This window comes from Monopterus albus, unplaced genomic scaffold (genome assembly GCF_001952655.1).
Source record: "Monopterus albus unplaced genomic scaffold, M_albus_1.0 scaffold44.1, whole genome shotgun sequence".
NCBI classification, from domain to species: Eukaryota; Metazoa; Chordata; class Actinopteri; order Synbranchiformes; family Synbranchidae; genus Monopterus; species Monopterus albus.
The window spans coordinates 1,086,446-1,103,728 of NW_018127924.1; the positions used below are offsets into that span (position 1 = coordinate 1,086,446).

General features: G+C 43.2%; 1 protein-coding gene across 1 annotated transcript in view; it reads right to left on the minus strand.

Moving 5' to 3' along the window:
* Positions 1–10: 10 nt before the first annotated feature.
* Positions 11–17,283, minus strand: part of ncoa2 (nuclear receptor coactivator 2) — a 46,182-nt gene continuing 28,909 nt past the window's right edge. The window contains exons 8-21 of the mRNA XM_020599994.1: positions 17,276–17,283; positions 17,015–17,162; positions 15,153–16,500; positions 9,539–9,737; positions 8,398–8,598; positions 5,978–6,160; positions 5,417–5,546; positions 5,125–5,299; positions 4,718–5,014; positions 4,150–4,227; positions 3,511–3,964; positions 2,571–2,748; positions 1,615–1,828; positions 11–400 (exon numbers count right to left, since the gene is read on the minus strand). The exon at positions 17,276–17,283 is cut by the window's right edge and continues 121 nt beyond it. Of these exons, the coding sequence (XP_020455650.1) occupies positions 389–400; positions 1,615–1,828; positions 2,571–2,748; positions 3,511–3,964; positions 4,150–4,227; positions 4,718–5,014; positions 5,125–5,299; positions 5,417–5,546; positions 5,978–6,160; positions 8,398–8,598; positions 9,539–9,737; positions 15,153–16,500; positions 17,015–17,162; positions 17,276–17,283 (3,625 nt within the window). The 3' untranslated portion in view covers positions 11–388. The remainder of the gene's footprint in view (positions 401–1,614; positions 1,829–2,570; positions 2,749–3,510; positions 3,965–4,149; positions 4,228–4,717; positions 5,015–5,124; positions 5,300–5,416; positions 5,547–5,977; positions 6,161–8,397; positions 8,599–9,538; positions 9,738–15,152; positions 16,501–17,014; positions 17,163–17,275) is intronic.

Genomic DNA, 17,283 nt, shown 5'->3' on the forward strand with positions numbered 1-17,283 from the left:
CCCCCCCCCCCCCCCCGAAGCCAGTGCCCCTGATCAGGAGGACTACAGTAAGTCACACTACGGTGAATGCAGATGGACAGGGCAGCACGCTGGCTCATCACGAAGCTCTCCTCCTGGAGGGTTAGGTATGGCAGACAGAGATCCACAGTCCTTCCCCAGCCCTCTTCACACTCCCCATGTCTGTCTGAGACTGGGCTCCTCCGGAGCTGCTGAAGAGGCAGAGCTAAGATGGATGGGGAACCTTGGGCTGGGTAGATGGGGTCAGGGCACGACCTGCCTGGTTCAAGGGGCTGTCGGTTGGTTTACAATTTTATACAACTTTTAAAGGGCTGACAGCGCTCCGTGCACCGGCTGCTCACTGACGCTCAGGTTAAGAACTGCATGAAGGTCAACAGTATTTCTGCAGAGAAATGACACACAAGTCATAACTTTTGGAGCATTTAATAAATACACTATCTAACAGCACAGGTGACTGGTTAACTTGAACTTGCAGAACTTGAACTTGTCTGGAGTAAATCAGCCACAAAAGACTATCAACAATTATAAACCTCCTTAGAAGACAGAATCAAGCCTAAAAAACAAGTCAGTAAATCACAAAAGCCTGCACTAATGGCCAAAGGGTAAATAATTGAAATAATCTAAGTGCCAAATATATTTCTATAATCTTGGATGGGGGATAAATCAAGTGACAGATATATTGGTAGGTTACAACAGTCTGAAGTGCAGACAATCAAACAGCAGTACCTTGGTTAAATATTCATGACCCTTTATTGGGCTTAAAAGCATCATGGAGAACAACAGCGTATTCCTCATACCAAGATAACAACACCAGCGAGACAAAGGAAGAAGGATTAACCTGGTTTACATTAGATGAATGAATAATAATCACCACAATGGAAGTGCCGGCAGTAAAAATATTTCTAAGTTTACCCAAGGTTCAATGAGTGAGTGAGGCTGCATGTGAAAGTCTGACTGGTCATGTTGCCCAATCAAATGTTGTTATGCTTTTGTATACATGTAGCAGGTTTGACACATCTGAGCCATAACCAAGTGAGGAGCCCACGGTCCAGACAGGATGGCCTTTGAACGTCATGAAGTAAACGTCTATATGGTCTGCTCTAAAGTGCCTGCTGCTAATTACATCATTGTCCTCTAAGTTCAAGTCAAGCACCAGAACTCTGGCTAGAGGAGTTACGTAAACTACTGAGTAAATTATTCACTAGCACGGCTATTCAATAAGTGTACCCAAACACTTAGGATCTTACGATAAGACAAATACATACATAAGCAGCTTGGACCGGGGAGAGAGAAAGATGAACCTTTTAGTTTTTCGCGGTCCCCTGATTACTCGGTTAAACTGTTAGGGGTCCATTTTGTTAACCTCTGAAAGTGTCTGACTTATATTTCTATAAGGAGCTAAAGTAAGGGACACCCTCTGGATATTAGTGGGGCACCTCAAAACATCTGATTTGGCCTGGCTATGGTTTATGCCCAGCTGAAAAATGCATTTCTCAAAGGTTTTTGTTAACATTTGCTGCTTCTAGCTCCAAAAGCATCCAAACTTTTACCCCATTTAGAGCGTTCATGTGTCAGGACTAGCCTGGTAGTATTTACCTGTTCTTGCCCCATGGGGGGCAAACTGGGCGAGGGCCCTGAGGCCATGGATGTGACACTCATCTGTCCGGCCATCTGGCCCATGCTGCTCATGCTGCTGGTTGCCATGTTGGTGGCCATAGAGACACTGCTGAGATTCATGCCATTGCTGTTGTATATGTTGCTGTTATTCTGCTGGGTGAACTGTGGGGATGCCTGCTGCTGGGAGAACATACTGGGAGAAAGGGAGGAAAAAGCAAGGTTCCTTTAGGAGCACTAAGGAAAGTCCATAGCCCCTTTTACACAGAGATGGCAGCAAACTTCTTGTGTTTTGACCCTTCGTCAGGGTGACATTTTTTAAAAGCCCTTTTATTACACTAAACTTTAAAAAGTTGTCAAATTGCTGTGCTCATTTTACACAGCTGCTGAAATCCCAGTACCAGAGGCGTGACACTTATGACGTCCCACAGTCCCTGTACTTGGAAGCCAATCAATTTTCATTTTGAAAACAAAACAAAACAGGCTGTTATCCGATTTTGGTTAGTTATTTTTGTAAATGGAATTTGAAAATTACAGTAGCCTGCTAGGTGCATCCAATTTATACAGACCAGCAAGGCGGACAACTGGCATAAAACTCCTGCACTGAATGGGCAGTGTAAAAGAGGCTCATATTTGGAATGAATTCTGTTTGAAACAGAGCAGTTTTTAAAATATTATTTAAAGTTTGAACAGAATACAAGTTTACAAATAATTAACAAGTGCTAACCTACCCGTTTTTGCTAATTTTTACCATTAAAATATAAACAATTAACTATTGGTAGTTCATGTTTAACTGTACCAATGCATGTACAAATATATATGGGTGTCTTTTCTTTCTGTGATATTTAAATGGATTTATGGACATTTATCCACAACAGACACTGCAGATAGGTACTGATATCCTTAAAAGGTCTGGATTAAGTTCTTGCCATCTTTACCTGTTGCTTCCCATGTTGCCCTGTGGCCAGCCATTCATGTCAGGGGAGCTCTGGAAAGCAGTGTTTCCTTGGCCCTGCTGCATCATTGGGGACTGTGTGTGGACCATGTGGGGAGAAAGCAGGGGGCTCTGTGGAGTACCAGGACCTCCAAAGCCTCCATCTGTCTGTTGGTTCATACCTATCGTGGACACATCAAAACAGGTCAAAAACACTGGACCTGCGGAGTCTTAACTTAAATCAACATACAGAGGGGAGGAGTGTTGTTAATACTTGCAAACATTCAACAAGAGCACAAACATTCTGGCAGACAATTACAGAGAATGAGCAAGTCTGATGCTTGGTGTGACTGAAGACAGTCCATTACAGTCTGCATTCAGGGTTATTAACAGGTAATAAGGAGATGATGTTACTGCTCTATATGAATCCACTGGCCAGAATCAGATTAAGAAGTGAAAGGTAAATCAAACATGTCATTGGACAGTATTTTACTCGACTACATTCAGATTACACACCAGACTATCAGAGTGACCAGTACAGGTCTAATTATGCCTGGTTATAGTCTGAAGAGTCAGGTTTCAGTGTTTAGGCTCAGCTCAGCTTTGGTTATTGTGCTCTTGGTGCCCTCTGGTGGAGAGAGTGTGTATAGCCACGTCACCATTGTGGCCAGAACAAGAGTACACCACCCTGCTTTTTGATAACTACTCATTTTAAATTGCAGAGTAAAATGTGCAGTATAATCTGGCTCAATCAGTGGCAGCTGATTAATGCAGGCACCAGTGCAGGACATTACAAATCAGATGATGGTCATTAGAAGCATGTGATGCTGCACAACTAGTCACATCAACCCATGGAAACATACACACACGCACCCCTGCACGCGCACACACACACAGAGTTCACTGGGTGAAGCATGCGGAAGGCTGGGGTGTGGGAACAGTACCTGAGTTGGGAAACTGAAAGGCACTGTGCTGCATTTGGGGGCTGAGTACGGCCCCGTACTGTCCGGCCATCATATTTGTGTTTCCCATCATCATCTGTGAAGAGGAGGTGGTGGAGGGAGAGGAAGAGGTGCCATGCAGGTGGAGCTGGGGTTTGGGAGGGAGTGAGGGCAGGCTGGGGGAGAGAGGGGAGGAGAAGGGGCTGGTAGGAGGAGGTGGCGAGGCCAGGCCTGTACTGGTACCGTAGTTGGGCGGGTAGGGGAACTGCTGGGGGTTGGCTTGGGGGATCCGGGCGTTACTTATGCCTCCAGCAGCCATGCTGGGAGGCAGGTTGAGGCCCGGGCCCCTCATGGCCATGCTCCTTTGCTGCTGGACCTGCTGCTGCTGTCTCTGTCTGAGGTGATTACTCAGCATCTCCCGCTGACGTTGTGCCAACATCTGAGCATTGATGGTCCCCTGAAAGTGAAAGTGAATGATATGTAGGAAACAGAGGAATGCAACAATATCTATGATGTGCCTCTGCAAGATAAATACTGAAAGTGAAGCCTTAAATGTAAGCAAGCGATCAAAGTAATGAACACCGCTTATAGTTAAGGAACCTATGTCTGTGCAGACATTCTGTGATGGCAGCAGTAACCTACCTGGTTTGGAGCATTGGTTCTAAGAGGTAGGTTCACATTTGACACACCACTCATCTGAGTCATGACTGGCTGACGGTTCTGCTAAGACAAGATAGAGATGTTGGACAAACAACATTTACTAATGAACTGAAATTTAATGCATTTAAAGGTGGTTAATTCCAGTATTTTTTCCATTTAGTTTTTAAGATGGTGTAATACTTCAGGTAGAAAATAGTTCAACACAAACAAAAACTATCAATATAATAAGTCAGAAACGTATAATGATATTACAGATGACATAATTTTGTTAATGAATGTACATCATCTTTTCAGTGGCATGATTTCTTGTAAATACTATCATGAAATAACTGCAACATGATAAATATTATTCCTGTAAATGCCATGAAACACCAGCAGGTGCAGGTAAATGGCTCAACTTTTCCTTGTGTCCACAGAAGATCTGCCAAAATGTCAAACTCAAGGATAATTACACAACTCCCATAATCGCTGATTAAACAATAAGGTTATATCAAAGTCTGAGAGCTAACACTATCACTTCCAGTAGTGTCAGGACAGTCTAGATGGGCACCTGCTGTGACTGTAGCCTGTGCTGGAGCTGCAGTCGTAGTGTGTTGGGCTGGTTGGGGACGACCCCAGTGGGCCTAAGTCCGGGCCTTGTCTGCATTCTAACGATTGAGTAACCCGGCCGTGGACCCATCTGGCCAGACATGGAGTGGAAGCCTGGCTCTTGCATGGGAGCACCAGGGTAGCCCCTTTGGGCCATGTGGGATGGTGGAGGACCGAATTGTTGGGTGAACATGGGGGGCTTCTGGTCTAACAATATCGAGGGGTCCTGGGTGAACTGTTCTGGCTCCAGTGATTGGCTCTGAAAAAACAGGCACAGAAACTGGTCAAAAAACAGTAGAAACCATTATCAGATGGGAAATAAAAGCAACATTTCTGTAGTAGTGCAGGTCATCAAGGACGAGATTTCACCTGTTCTACCAGAGCAGGGATCCCAAGGGCACGATCAATCTCTTCCAGGCCATCAAAATCTTTTAGTGCTGTGTACAGCTGGGACATCAGGGCCCCTTCGTCTACTGTGGCGCCATCACCAGAGCCAAGACCTGTACTGCACAACAAGTCGTCCTGCGGTGCTGAGTGCGCTGGCCTGGGCAGGGAGGAGACAGAAAAGGAACTTCGTTTTCTAAAAGAGAAAACATCATCCCAACACTCAGACAAAACTGACAATACTCAAAAAGAAGGCTTAATAAGAACAACAGATTACCTGTTCTGGTTTACAAATGCTGTCTGGTCAATGGGCATCATACTGTCTGGCCATGGGGCTGTCTGGTTGGGTGGAGCCTGTTGCTGGGAGAAATGGTGTCCAACAATACCGATATCCATTTCAGGTTGGGCTAAATAGGGAAGAAAAAAGGTTAAACTGATTAAAGCAAAATAGTAAACAATCAACTTAGCAATTCTGGTTATGAGGAAAAACAGGCAAGTTGAAAACCTTTCACTTTTTCCCCTAAAACCAAGTAACAGATGGGAAGTTCTAAGTTAGATATTACATTCATGTGGTCAGTGCTGTATTATGGCTAACCACAAGGTGGCAACATTTAAAAGTCACAGAGGCAGTGATACATCTTAATAAACCACAGGTTTTAGATGGACCATAACTGATCATTTGGATCAATTCTTTAAAGTTGAACTCATAAAAAGTAAGTGGTTCCATCTGGCTCCTGTATTAGTGCATCTTAAAACCTGTTGTGTTTTTAACTGTCTCATCTAGTTTCTGCATTAAAAACACTTTATCTTGTGTTGCTCTGATATACTGTGTTCTCACCATTAACCATCATTGAGGACTGGAGTATCTGCCGGGGCCCTGGCTGGCTGCTGGGCCTCACTGGAGCACTGTTTGGCCCCATCCTGCTCTGCATGATACCTTGCTGCCCTGGGCCGGGTGTTGAACCCACCCAACCCTCTTGCTGCTGCATGGCTGGCCGTGAACCGCTTGCAGCCATCAGTCCTAGGGGAGCAACCACAAACAAAACTGTGAGAAATGCTCCAGTTCAGCCCTCAGTACATGTCATCTGTCCCTATGATGCAATATATGGGGAAAAGCCTGTGGTGCTGGAGGATGTTGGAATCCTGCCACTATGTGAGAGTGACAATACAATTTGTGGCACAAAAGTGAGTCACTGTGCCATGACATAAAGGTCATTCCCCAGAATTTGGAAGCAAGCTACATGTTTTAACACACTCCTACAAAATGATGCAACTGTGCTTAATCCACTGGTTTTGCCACTGTTAGGCTGCCAAATAGAAACACTAACATCAGAAAAAGTAAAACCATTTACATCTGATCATCAGCCCAAACCGAAAGGAGCTATATAATTCTAGATAAAATTAATTGCTCTTAACAGAATTTTAGTGCTTCAGTGTGTTGCCTACTCTTGTTGCTACTCTGAAGTGTAAAATAGTTGGTATATTTGTTTCTCCCAGCTCCTAACTTAATGCATGTGATTAACACAGACATTTCAGGTCATGCAGTCAAATCTGCTGTGCCCTTTGCAGGTGACACCATTCTCTATCCCTAACCTACCATATATTTAAACTGTCCTACCACTGTTTAAAGCTTTTCATAATTTCTACCTTCATCTGAGCACAGAAAATACTCAGTGGCTTGAACCAGCTGCTGTGGCTGGGCTCCACTGACTTGGGTGGCCGCTTCAGCTGAACGCCCAGGTCCGCTCAGTAACGCCAAGGTCCGCTCAGTAGCCCAGCCATTATCCCTAATTATTTCGCTACACCAGTCTTACTTATCGGTTAAACCAGAAAATGTAGTGCACCTTTAAAAGTTACTTTAAAAGATACTTGATGGCATTACCCAGCCCTAAGAGTAAACTAACTCCAGCAACACTTGTGTGAAGAATTTTATTACTGAACCACTGAGACTAAAATAATACGGGTGTTAAAGCAAACCAATAAATAAATACATACATAAAAATTGACGAAGATTAGAAAATTTTAAAGGCAATCGATCACATACAAACAGACATGTCAAAGAAGCACTCACACATACTGTAGGTGGCCAGGTTATGTCATCATGTGGTTTTAAGGTCAGTTACATTATCATACTGGTAAAGAGCTAAGGGTGCCTGATAATTGACAAGTGACACCACACTTGCCCACAACTAGAAGAAATGCACCTAACAGGCAGAAACCTGGTTAACCAAGTAGGTGTCATATGCAATGCAGCACACACAAAAACCAAACCACAATGCAACAGATATCACCAAAGTGCAAAAAGGAAAAACAAAAGTCAACAAAAAACAAACTTAATTCACTTTAGGATATGCCAGTGTTTTGGGATGATATTCTTGGTGTTCTTTAGTTTATAAGAGTGAATTTAGTACAGTAAAGTAAATGTGGTTCAGATTTGGAGATCTTGAACTCGCAGACAAGTCTCACAGCTTTTTGAATCTACTTTGTTTTCTGCACATACAAGCAAAGTTTCTTCATATTTTCTCTAAACCTGGATAACAGATCATTACTTTTATCAATCGTCTGGATCATCATATCCTTTTTAATCTAATAAGTTGACTTAGAAGTAGACCTTATGTTTGCATTGCATTTGTTCAGGTTATTCTACAGTGGCTGGTTTTCATCTGAGAGCCAGAGTCCCGCTCAGTTGTCCAATTACCATCACTGCATGATTTCACTAACAGCCACTACACAGAAAACCCTCTGATCAAAATAACCTCTTACCAACTGATTCAACAAATTAAGACTGTAACAGACCACGGGCACCCGCTCAACAACTGGTGTCTTGAGTTAGCTTAGTGGGTTGGCTGAAGCTTCATCTGAGCCTCAGAGCACAGAACTGGGGCTGTGTATTTTGTACCTCATTTCTTAAAGCATAGCTACAGGGTCAGTTTGGAGAGTAGGAGAAGTTTCAGTGACTAAGACCTCTTCTCACGTACATCTGGGCATGCCAATACTGTATTAAAACCAACGTAAAAAACCCCAAACCTATCCTTTAATTTCACTTACAAGTATGACAATGTCCAGAACACTGTATGAGACAACAGCTCTCAAGAAGTCTTATGCTCAGTGGCCTGCTTATTTTTGCCATTTATATAATCAGAACAATTGTTTAATCCTCATTTTCAATCATGGCACACTGAACAAAAATGGTAGTAGCACACACAGAAACAATAACATCATGAACTGTCCCTAAAAAAGCACCACTGCCACACCTACCTGTGTTGATCATACCGGCCTGATTAGCCATTAGGCTGTGACTTCCCACCATTCCTTGTTGCTGCGGCATAAGAGTGTATGGACTTGTGGTCCTTAAGGGGTACTGTAATGAAGGCTGCTGTGGGGACACATTCATGTCCAGAGACACGCTCCTCACAGGCAGACCCCTGCCTGGCTGGCCTGGTCGAACATCTCCCAAGTCTGAAGACAGGAATAAATGCTTTTTGTCAAAAGTGCAACAATGGGAAAATAAATAAATAAATAAATAACTACATGCGTGGAGATTTTCCAGTCATCCAGGTCATAAGATATATCCAAAGTTGGCAACTGAGTTGAAATTCTTGAGGACGTTTTACCACCTATCCTAAAAGCGTCCTCCTTTCTTACAGACTGGTGGGGAGTCCCAGGTATTTAACCTCTGTGGAGTTGTTAATTCCTTTAGGGATGCTGAAGTTACTTGTGGGTCACTGCCCCACCTGGCCATCATGCGTGTCATTAGGGCTACAAGAGTTAAGGTGGGAATATGTGTTTGATTGCCTTGGGAGGGATGTCAGGACTGCTTTCTACGTGGATGATAACTGGTGTCATAGACCACCTCCTCTGTTTAGTGATAGTCGCTCCAGTTTTACATAGATGTCTTCTTTCACTCCTCTTTCAAACCACTTGTCTTCTCTGGCCAAGATATGTACATTTCTGTCTTCAACTGAGTGTCCCTTTCCCTTTATATGCAGGTAGACTGTTGAGTCTTGTCCTGAGGAGATGGCTTTCCTGTGTTGTGCCATGCGCTTGTAGAGTGGCTGTTCTGTGAGCTACTGGAGTTGGGGTATCCACAGGTTTTAAGTGCCTCCGTAATGTGTTTTGCTCTTCAGTGTGTATGGCACAGCCCAGGAAGGCTAGGCTACTTCCTCTGACATCCTCCCATGTAAACTTGATGCTGCTGTCCACTGCACTAATGTGTTTTGTGAAGGCTTCTACTTTATTTTTATTTTGACCCAGGTATCATCCATATCCCTAAACAAGTGGCTGCAAAGGAGCTCAAGACTCCTTGGGTGAATTATTCAAATAAAATAGTTAAATGTCATTGATTTCATACCTAAGAACATTATGACCAGTGTGCACTTCTTTTCTAGAATGAACTCACTTGTTGGGCCCAGGCTAGTTGCGATGCCCCTGTGTTGCTGCTGTGCTGCCATGGCAGGATTGGTCTCAGACATATGCAGGATGTCACTGATGATGTTCTGTTTTTCCATGGGACTGGACAATGAAACAGGCCTGGACTCACAGAAGAGCTGTGGCTGAGCACTCTGTAGGTCATTCAGGAGGTCATCCAGCTCTGATGACTGTAGAGGAGAAAGAGAGGGAGAAAGGGAAAAGTGTGGAAACAAACATATAAATCGGCTAGGCTGTCCATTAGAAACCAACTCCTGCTTGACCTGCAGACACAGAAATGTACATGCGAGTGACATCCACATTCACTAAGAGCAAACTTGGCATGTAAACGCTACAACACTTAAATCAGGAGTCTTCATCTAAGAGATAAGAACAGAAGGCTTGGAAACGTTTATAATATAGCATTGACCCCGGGATAAAATGAACCACTTTCCATCACATCTAGATCACTCTTCACTTTTACCTAGCTTATCGAACTCGCACTACTTCTTGCTTGCCAGCTTGTGTTTTCAGACAACACTGCAAATGCTTCCCTATTTGTAGTCCATAATGTTTAAGCACATAGCTAAGAAGGTTAAATAATTGTAAATATGACTATGAAATCTTTTTTCCTGAGTAACATGGGAGAGCAGCATGGGTTTGGAGGAGTGTGGTTGGTGCCAAAGTTTTACATTCCAAGGCTGCATTTATGTAGAGTCAGGCATTGGGACTATCTGGCCAATTATTAATATTTTTTTAACACTGGTATCTTACACAGAGAAAGCCGTCCTATGGTCTGGTTTCACTTGCCGAACTGAAGGATCGCTAGGACTTTGAAATACGAGTCTCTTGAAAAAGGGATTGCTTAATGAGGCTAGGACAACCTCGTCTGTATTTCACACTCCAACACAATACCTCAACAGCCTGGAGAGTCACCACAAAACAAACAAGAGAGAGAGTAGAGAGCTGATCAACTCCAATCTGCCACAACTTCACCAGAAGTGGAACAAATGGCAAGTGCAGCATAACTGTACTATATTAAATTTTACTGACAGAGAGAGAAAACAAAAAACCAAAACAGGCCATTACAGTCAAATCAGCAACAGCATACTGTAGCTCATTGTGCTTTCTAGAGAGATCCGAGTTAACTTTAGGTAAATAAGCTGCAATGCTTGCAAAAGGCCACAAGAGTGCAGCACACATGGAATCACTGACAACTGATTGTGACATATTGTACAGCAGGAAAACAGCACACCAACACCACTTCACTGCTGTACTTCAATGATCTAGACAGCAGCATGCATCCGTGTAAAGGCTACTAAAGATAACAAGGATGCTAAAATGTCTGACACAGCAGGATCTACATGGCTCCAGGACTATGGCTCAGGTCATGCCTACATACTATACATTAAGATGTTTTGCTCCTCCACATCAGATCATACAAAAGGAAAAGTAATGTTACCCCAGAATTCAGTTGGTCTCTTGTGAGCTAAAAATAAAAATGACATTTAACTCAAAGCAACTTGGCAAAATCTATGCACTGCCTAAAAGAGCTGAAATGGTCATTCTGAAGTCACAAGAAAGTGCAAATCCTTTTGTCCCACAAAGTTTGAGCATGCATGAGAGTTTTAGTATTTTTTGTTCTTTCTTTGCTGCTGGTATTTATAATGAATCCCAATACATAATATGAAATAATCTGTAATAAACAATTGGTTCTCTGTGATATTTTGGGGCTTTGAAATAGAAAAAGCTGTCAGCAAAAAGGGAAGTTAAACAGCACATTAACTTGTCGTGACAGGATTATGGCTGTGTCTGAAATCACACACTACTCTTTATATAGTGCGGTATCCGAATGCTGAGTGTGCAAACCTAGGCACTATATAGTGCACTAAGAAATTCCAAAATGTAGTATTAAAAAGTAGTCTACATGCCATGTCCTGTACTTCCTGATAACAATCCCACAATGCAACTATCCACATTTTACTGAAGAGAAAATGAGTTAAGTGGCTCTACAGTTGTTAGTGATGACGCAAAATGATGATTAATAAGTGTCCAAAATCTCAAATTACTGTTTACTACTGAATGAACTACTAGTGTACATTATATAGTGCCTAGTGAACAAGTGAACAGGGAGTGATTTTGGACACAACCGATGTTTTCATGTAGGGCTGGCAATAATAATTCCTAAAAAAAACAGATTTTTAGTCCACATGTTCATCAATGCATGTTCATTTTGTGATGGCAGCGCCTACTCAAATAACAGTGGAGGAGAAGTTATATCAATAATTTCTTAAAAAACAAATACTCAAAACAGAGTTGAGCTGAAGGGATTTCACATGAAAAGCAAAGCAACTCAAATAATGGTAGATGAGCAGTTAGTTCAATAATATTTAACTACTGAAACTTCTCTTACCAAAGGTTTATTTGCCTGTGAGCGAGCATCATAAAATAGCTACTGGAGGAACTATTAAAACAGACTGTATTGAACGTTATAAATTAGTTAACATCCTTTACTTGCTTACTGTGGCATCTGCCTACTTTGACAAAAGAACTATTCCATACTGAGCTGCAGTTACTGTATTTCACTGTGGTAGAACAACTCCTCATATCACCACAATGTACCATTGTCAATTTATTTGCTTAAGTTGATTAATGTGATAATGAAGAACCTACATTTCAGAATCAGTAAAATAAAGCGAAACCAAAACATTGACACATTAAATTAAGAATATCGCTGCTATGGAAACAAGTTTTATCAGTTTCAGCAGGCAGTATGCATATGTGATACTGTTTGCAATACCGCAGAAACACAAACACACACAAAATCCTGCCTCCTGTGTGTCGATCGGACTACTCTCGACCACACCTATAGTTCCTTCAGCCACCGGCTAAACCACTTCTCCTGCACCGTTTTGATTTCTCATTCGGCTCACCTCCAGCCATCAATAATCCAGCCTTTAAGCAATTAAGAGGAGAGAGGCAGAGTTAGAGAGTGAAAAAACAGCGGAGAAAGTGATAAGTGGACCTCTTAAAGATGTACTAAGATTTTACACATTGTCTTATAAATCTCCGGTACTCTACCTCCCTCCATGACAGTCTGCTGTCTACACTGCTTCTGTTATTAATCCAGCTTCTCTATCCTGTGTTGTCACAATACAATCTGTAAATTAACCCTGCTTGCCACCTAGTGAAGGTTATAAGAAGCACTCTGAATTGTGAGTGGCTGCTAGACTGACCAGACTGTGTTCTTTTGCACAGAATGGGTGGGACAAAGAGCAAAAACCATGCGCAGAAGAGGACGTGACGTCAGACGCAGCGTACTGCGGAAATAAAAATGGATGCGGCTTGTGATAGCACGTACGTAGCGATGTACCAGTTAATGTGCAATCGAAATAAAGAAATAATAAGAAGAACATCAAGAAGGAGGAGAGCACAAATATTGCTTATGGCCTCGCCTCCTCCAGCGCAGAACTGTGACGTCTGTCGCATTTCAATGACATAAAAATCGCATGAAATGCGACGTGGCCATTCAGACTGAAGTTGCACTGCAAAACATCGGATATGTATCCGATTTAGGACCACATATGAAAGTGGCCTGGGCCGGATTTGAAAAAAAATCGGATTTGTGCTGTTCACACTGTCATAAGGAAATCGGATATGGGTCACATTTGGGCAAAAAGATCGGATTTGAGTCACTTCAGCCTGCAGTGTGAACGTAGCCTAAGACACTTCAGCATCCATAGTGAATGTCATAGCTTTAGGAAACAGGGCAGGAGGAGCAAAGTGTCGTAAGGAGTGGTTTCTGCTGTGAGTGGGTTTCAAGTCTCACTAGATCCTCTAGTGGCTGAGAAGAAATTAGGGAGGCTAGTCTTACTAGTTCAATCAGCTTTCACACTTGGCCAAGCAAGTAATTCATTAATAGATAACAGAAATGGACTCACACATATGTAACAGTTCTGATAAAGTCAAGGTTTAGGTCATGTTCACATTACAGGCCTAAATGCTCAATTCAGATTTTTTAGTGAGTTCCAATCTTTTTGTGTTGATATTTCACATTTGTCTTTAGAAGTGACATATATCTGGCTCGAGTGTGAAAACTGGTGAAGACCTAAGCTGCCACATATGCACAGATTCAACTGAAATGTGTCATGCCTGTACAAGAACAATAACAACAAAAAAACAGATTTATTTCCTTAAAAATGTCTCAGTTATATCTTCCCTCCAGTTTGTCCAACAAACCTGAAGAAATGAGGACAAGAAAGTTCTCATCGGACCATTCTGACATCGGTCGCATAGTCAGATAGTGAATATGAACCGGATGTAGAACCATGTAGGCAAGTGACTCTGATTTGATATGAGAAAGTCTGAACTGGGGTTTTCTCATTTCTGTGAAAAACTATCACATACGAGTCACAGAGGGGGAAAAATGGATTTGGGTCACTTTAGCATGTAAGGTGAAAGTGACGCATGAAAAGAAAAACAGTTCTTCCCAATATTCCTAGTCCCATATGCAGATGCAGGTTAAACCTGCAGTGCTGCATTTCAAATGAGGCAATCACACACTTCTCCAGAGAAGGATCAAGGTCAGACTTAGCTGTTTTATAAAAGGGTGAACATGGATTTATACAAATTTTTTGTTCAATTCTAGTGCTGTTTTAAACAGCATGTATGTAACCTACACCTACACTACCCAGCTGGTGTAACAGTAAGGTAATGAGAGAAACAGACAGCTCATCCATGTAATTTTGTTGAATTTTATGTAATTCTGTGGTTTGGCAGTGATCTGTAAAAGAACTAGTATTATGACTCATCTTGAATGTGAATTTACTAGAGTGTGGCATGCAGATTTCCTGTATGAAAGGTTGTACGTTTTGCCTAACACTAATTTTCCTGCACTGGTGTATCAGTAAGGCAAAGTCTTTGCTTCACAGAAATGTTTTTCCAGCAACACTCCCTATTCAGTCCCTTTTACTCTTTTCTCCTCTTCTCTCTTTCAGCACTAGGTCTGACCTGATCTGCGTGCCAAACTGGAGGATTCTAGCCAAATGCAACCAGAATCAAATGGCTGGAGAGCCATATGGGCTCCTACCAAATGTCACAGCTGCTTGAAGCTGGTGGTAGCTGCCCTTAGTTTGTGCTGCCAACACAGAGGCAGTCAAAGGACCAGATGTGTATATACATGTATAAAAAAAAAAAAAAAAAAAAACATATCTTAAGCATATATGAAAAGACAGTTAACCTGACTTTAACTTCTTATATGCCAAAAATGCAGCCTGTTTGTATGTTTAGCTGCAACATCCTGGTTAAACATGAGACTTGGAGAAACCAACATCTGCTACCTAACCCAGATTCATGCTCAGAGAGAGAGGGCAGGCAAGTGGAGCAGTACAGGGCAAAAAGGTTTGGTTTTTGCAGTTAGCTAAAAAGAAAAAAAATCTGTTTCAAGTTTACTTTATTCAAGTCGAAGGTGGAAATGATGCAGTAAACAAGCTATTTTCAGTAAACAAACTGCAATTACCAAGCTACTTTCAAATAGGGTGGCAATGTTTCTAAAATTTCATAGCTCTGCTAATGTGCACACAATGAAGAGTATGTTGAAAACTGACCTGCTCAGCCTGATCATATCCAGTGTCTAGTTTCTCCACCTTGACATGGGGGTTTTTGCCCCCTTCGACCTTTACCTCCCCGGGCTCCAGCTTAGCAACCTTGTCCTTCAGTACAGTGTCATCCTTATCCAGTAGGTAGCGTAACAGAGCATTGTCCTTCTTCTTGGGGCTCAAGGGCTCCTGTTTAGCAGTTATCTCTGTCCCAGGGGCTGTCGTACCACCACCCTGGGTTTGGTCTTGGTTCAGCTCTTTGCCTGTGGCCTCTGCTGTGAGCTTGGCCATATCTACCGGAGATGCACTGTTCTGAAGCAGCTGGTGGAGGATCTTGTGTTTTTCTTTAAGGGATGTGGTGTGAGTGTTTCCTCCTGTGTGGCTTCCCCGGACCCCTGTCCCTGCCTGGTCCTTGCCCTCACCTCCTGCACCCGGGGACAGGGGTGTCTCCAGAGGCTCTTGCTTGGTGGTGAGCAGTTGCAGTAGCTTGGTGTGGCCCTTGTTTTCATGAAGACGACTGTGAATGTCATGGCCCTCAGGCGGCCCTTCCTGCTCCTCCTTAGGCTCAGCTAGGTTGTTCTCAGTCTGCCCCTGACCCACCTCTGTGTGAGGGCCAAATGAGTCTCCGGTGCCGCAGGTAGTACCACTGCCTCCAGCAATTTTTGACACCTGATGAGTGTTTACCACTGACTCTGGTGTGACACCAGGTGGGGAGCCTATCTTCCGGTCTGGAGAGCCCATTGTATTTGCATGAGGGGGCCCGTGCCCGTGTCCGACACCATGGCACTCACTAAGGGCCTGCAGAGCTGACAGAGAACTGCTAGTGTAGCTGTTAGCATGGGTGCTAGTCGTACTATTAGTCCCTGCAGGCCCTCCACTGCACATCCCTACCGGGGAAGGTGAGTGCAAGCCACCTGCTACACAAGGGCTGCCCGACACCCCAGGACTACCTCGGTGCCTGGGCGACAGCATAGAGTTCTGTTGGGAGGTATGGGGCCCACTGGCTGGGCTGGGGCTGGCACTGGCACGAGAGGGGCTGCTCATTCTCCAGTTTGGGCCCTGCTGTGGTGGTTGCATGGCCCCAGTGTGGTTGTGTGGTGGAGGACAGCCAAAACGGTAGCCCTGTATATGGCCCGCCATGGCTATTGGCTCTCTGGGGCCAGCAGGACCTGGAGGGGAAAAGGGCATGCTGTTGCTGCTGATGGTAGTGTCTTGGCCCTGAGACCCCAAGCCTGGCAAACTGCCTGGGGTTGGAGGAGTCAAAGAGGGAGTGGAGGAGTTCATTGGTTTGGGAACCACTGCTGTGGCCTGACTGTCAGGACCCATGTCCTGGCCAATTCTACATACTGTCTGCTCCCTAGAGGTTAAGAACAAACACACAGATGATACAGCTGATTATTTCAGAAGTCTTCATTACCAAAGCTTTTCTATAGAAAGTATAAAAATGACAACTCCAAGGTCCTAGGATTTATCCTGAGTGAGCGAGTTATTTTTGGAAAGGGATATTAATGCAGATTTTTGTCAAATATCATGAACATCATAAACTAAATTCGGTTGTTTATAATCTACACTGTACTGGTGGCAGATATTTTAATAGTGACTGTGCAAATACAACCACAAATATCTGCTCATTCCAAAGGGAGAATATAGGCTTTATCTTATTTTTGGGTGAACTAACCTTTATGTCTGACGTTATTGCAACCTTACTACAGAGACCCAGACCCTGGCAAGCAAATGTGAATTTACATATTATCCCATTCACATTGAATACATGAAGCCATCATGTCATAGTGCAGAAATTAACAGGCTAAACCACACTGAGGAGTTCATACTGCAGATCTGTCTCTCTCTCTGACACAGGTGGGACATACCTCTGCAGAATGTGCAGGGACATGTAGAGCTGGGGTTCGTTGGTGGCAGGCGAGCGCACCAGTTTGCTCTTGGTATGGGCTGACACAATAGTTCCATCAGAGAGGGAGAACCGATAAATGGGGCTAAACGCCTGACCATGGCGGAGCACTGTGAATGCATATGAACTTATATCAGCAGATGCAAACACAAAATGTTTTTACTTTGATGATTCATTCTTACACATATAAATGGAAGCAATTATTGAGAGTCAGGAATTAAACAGGATGGT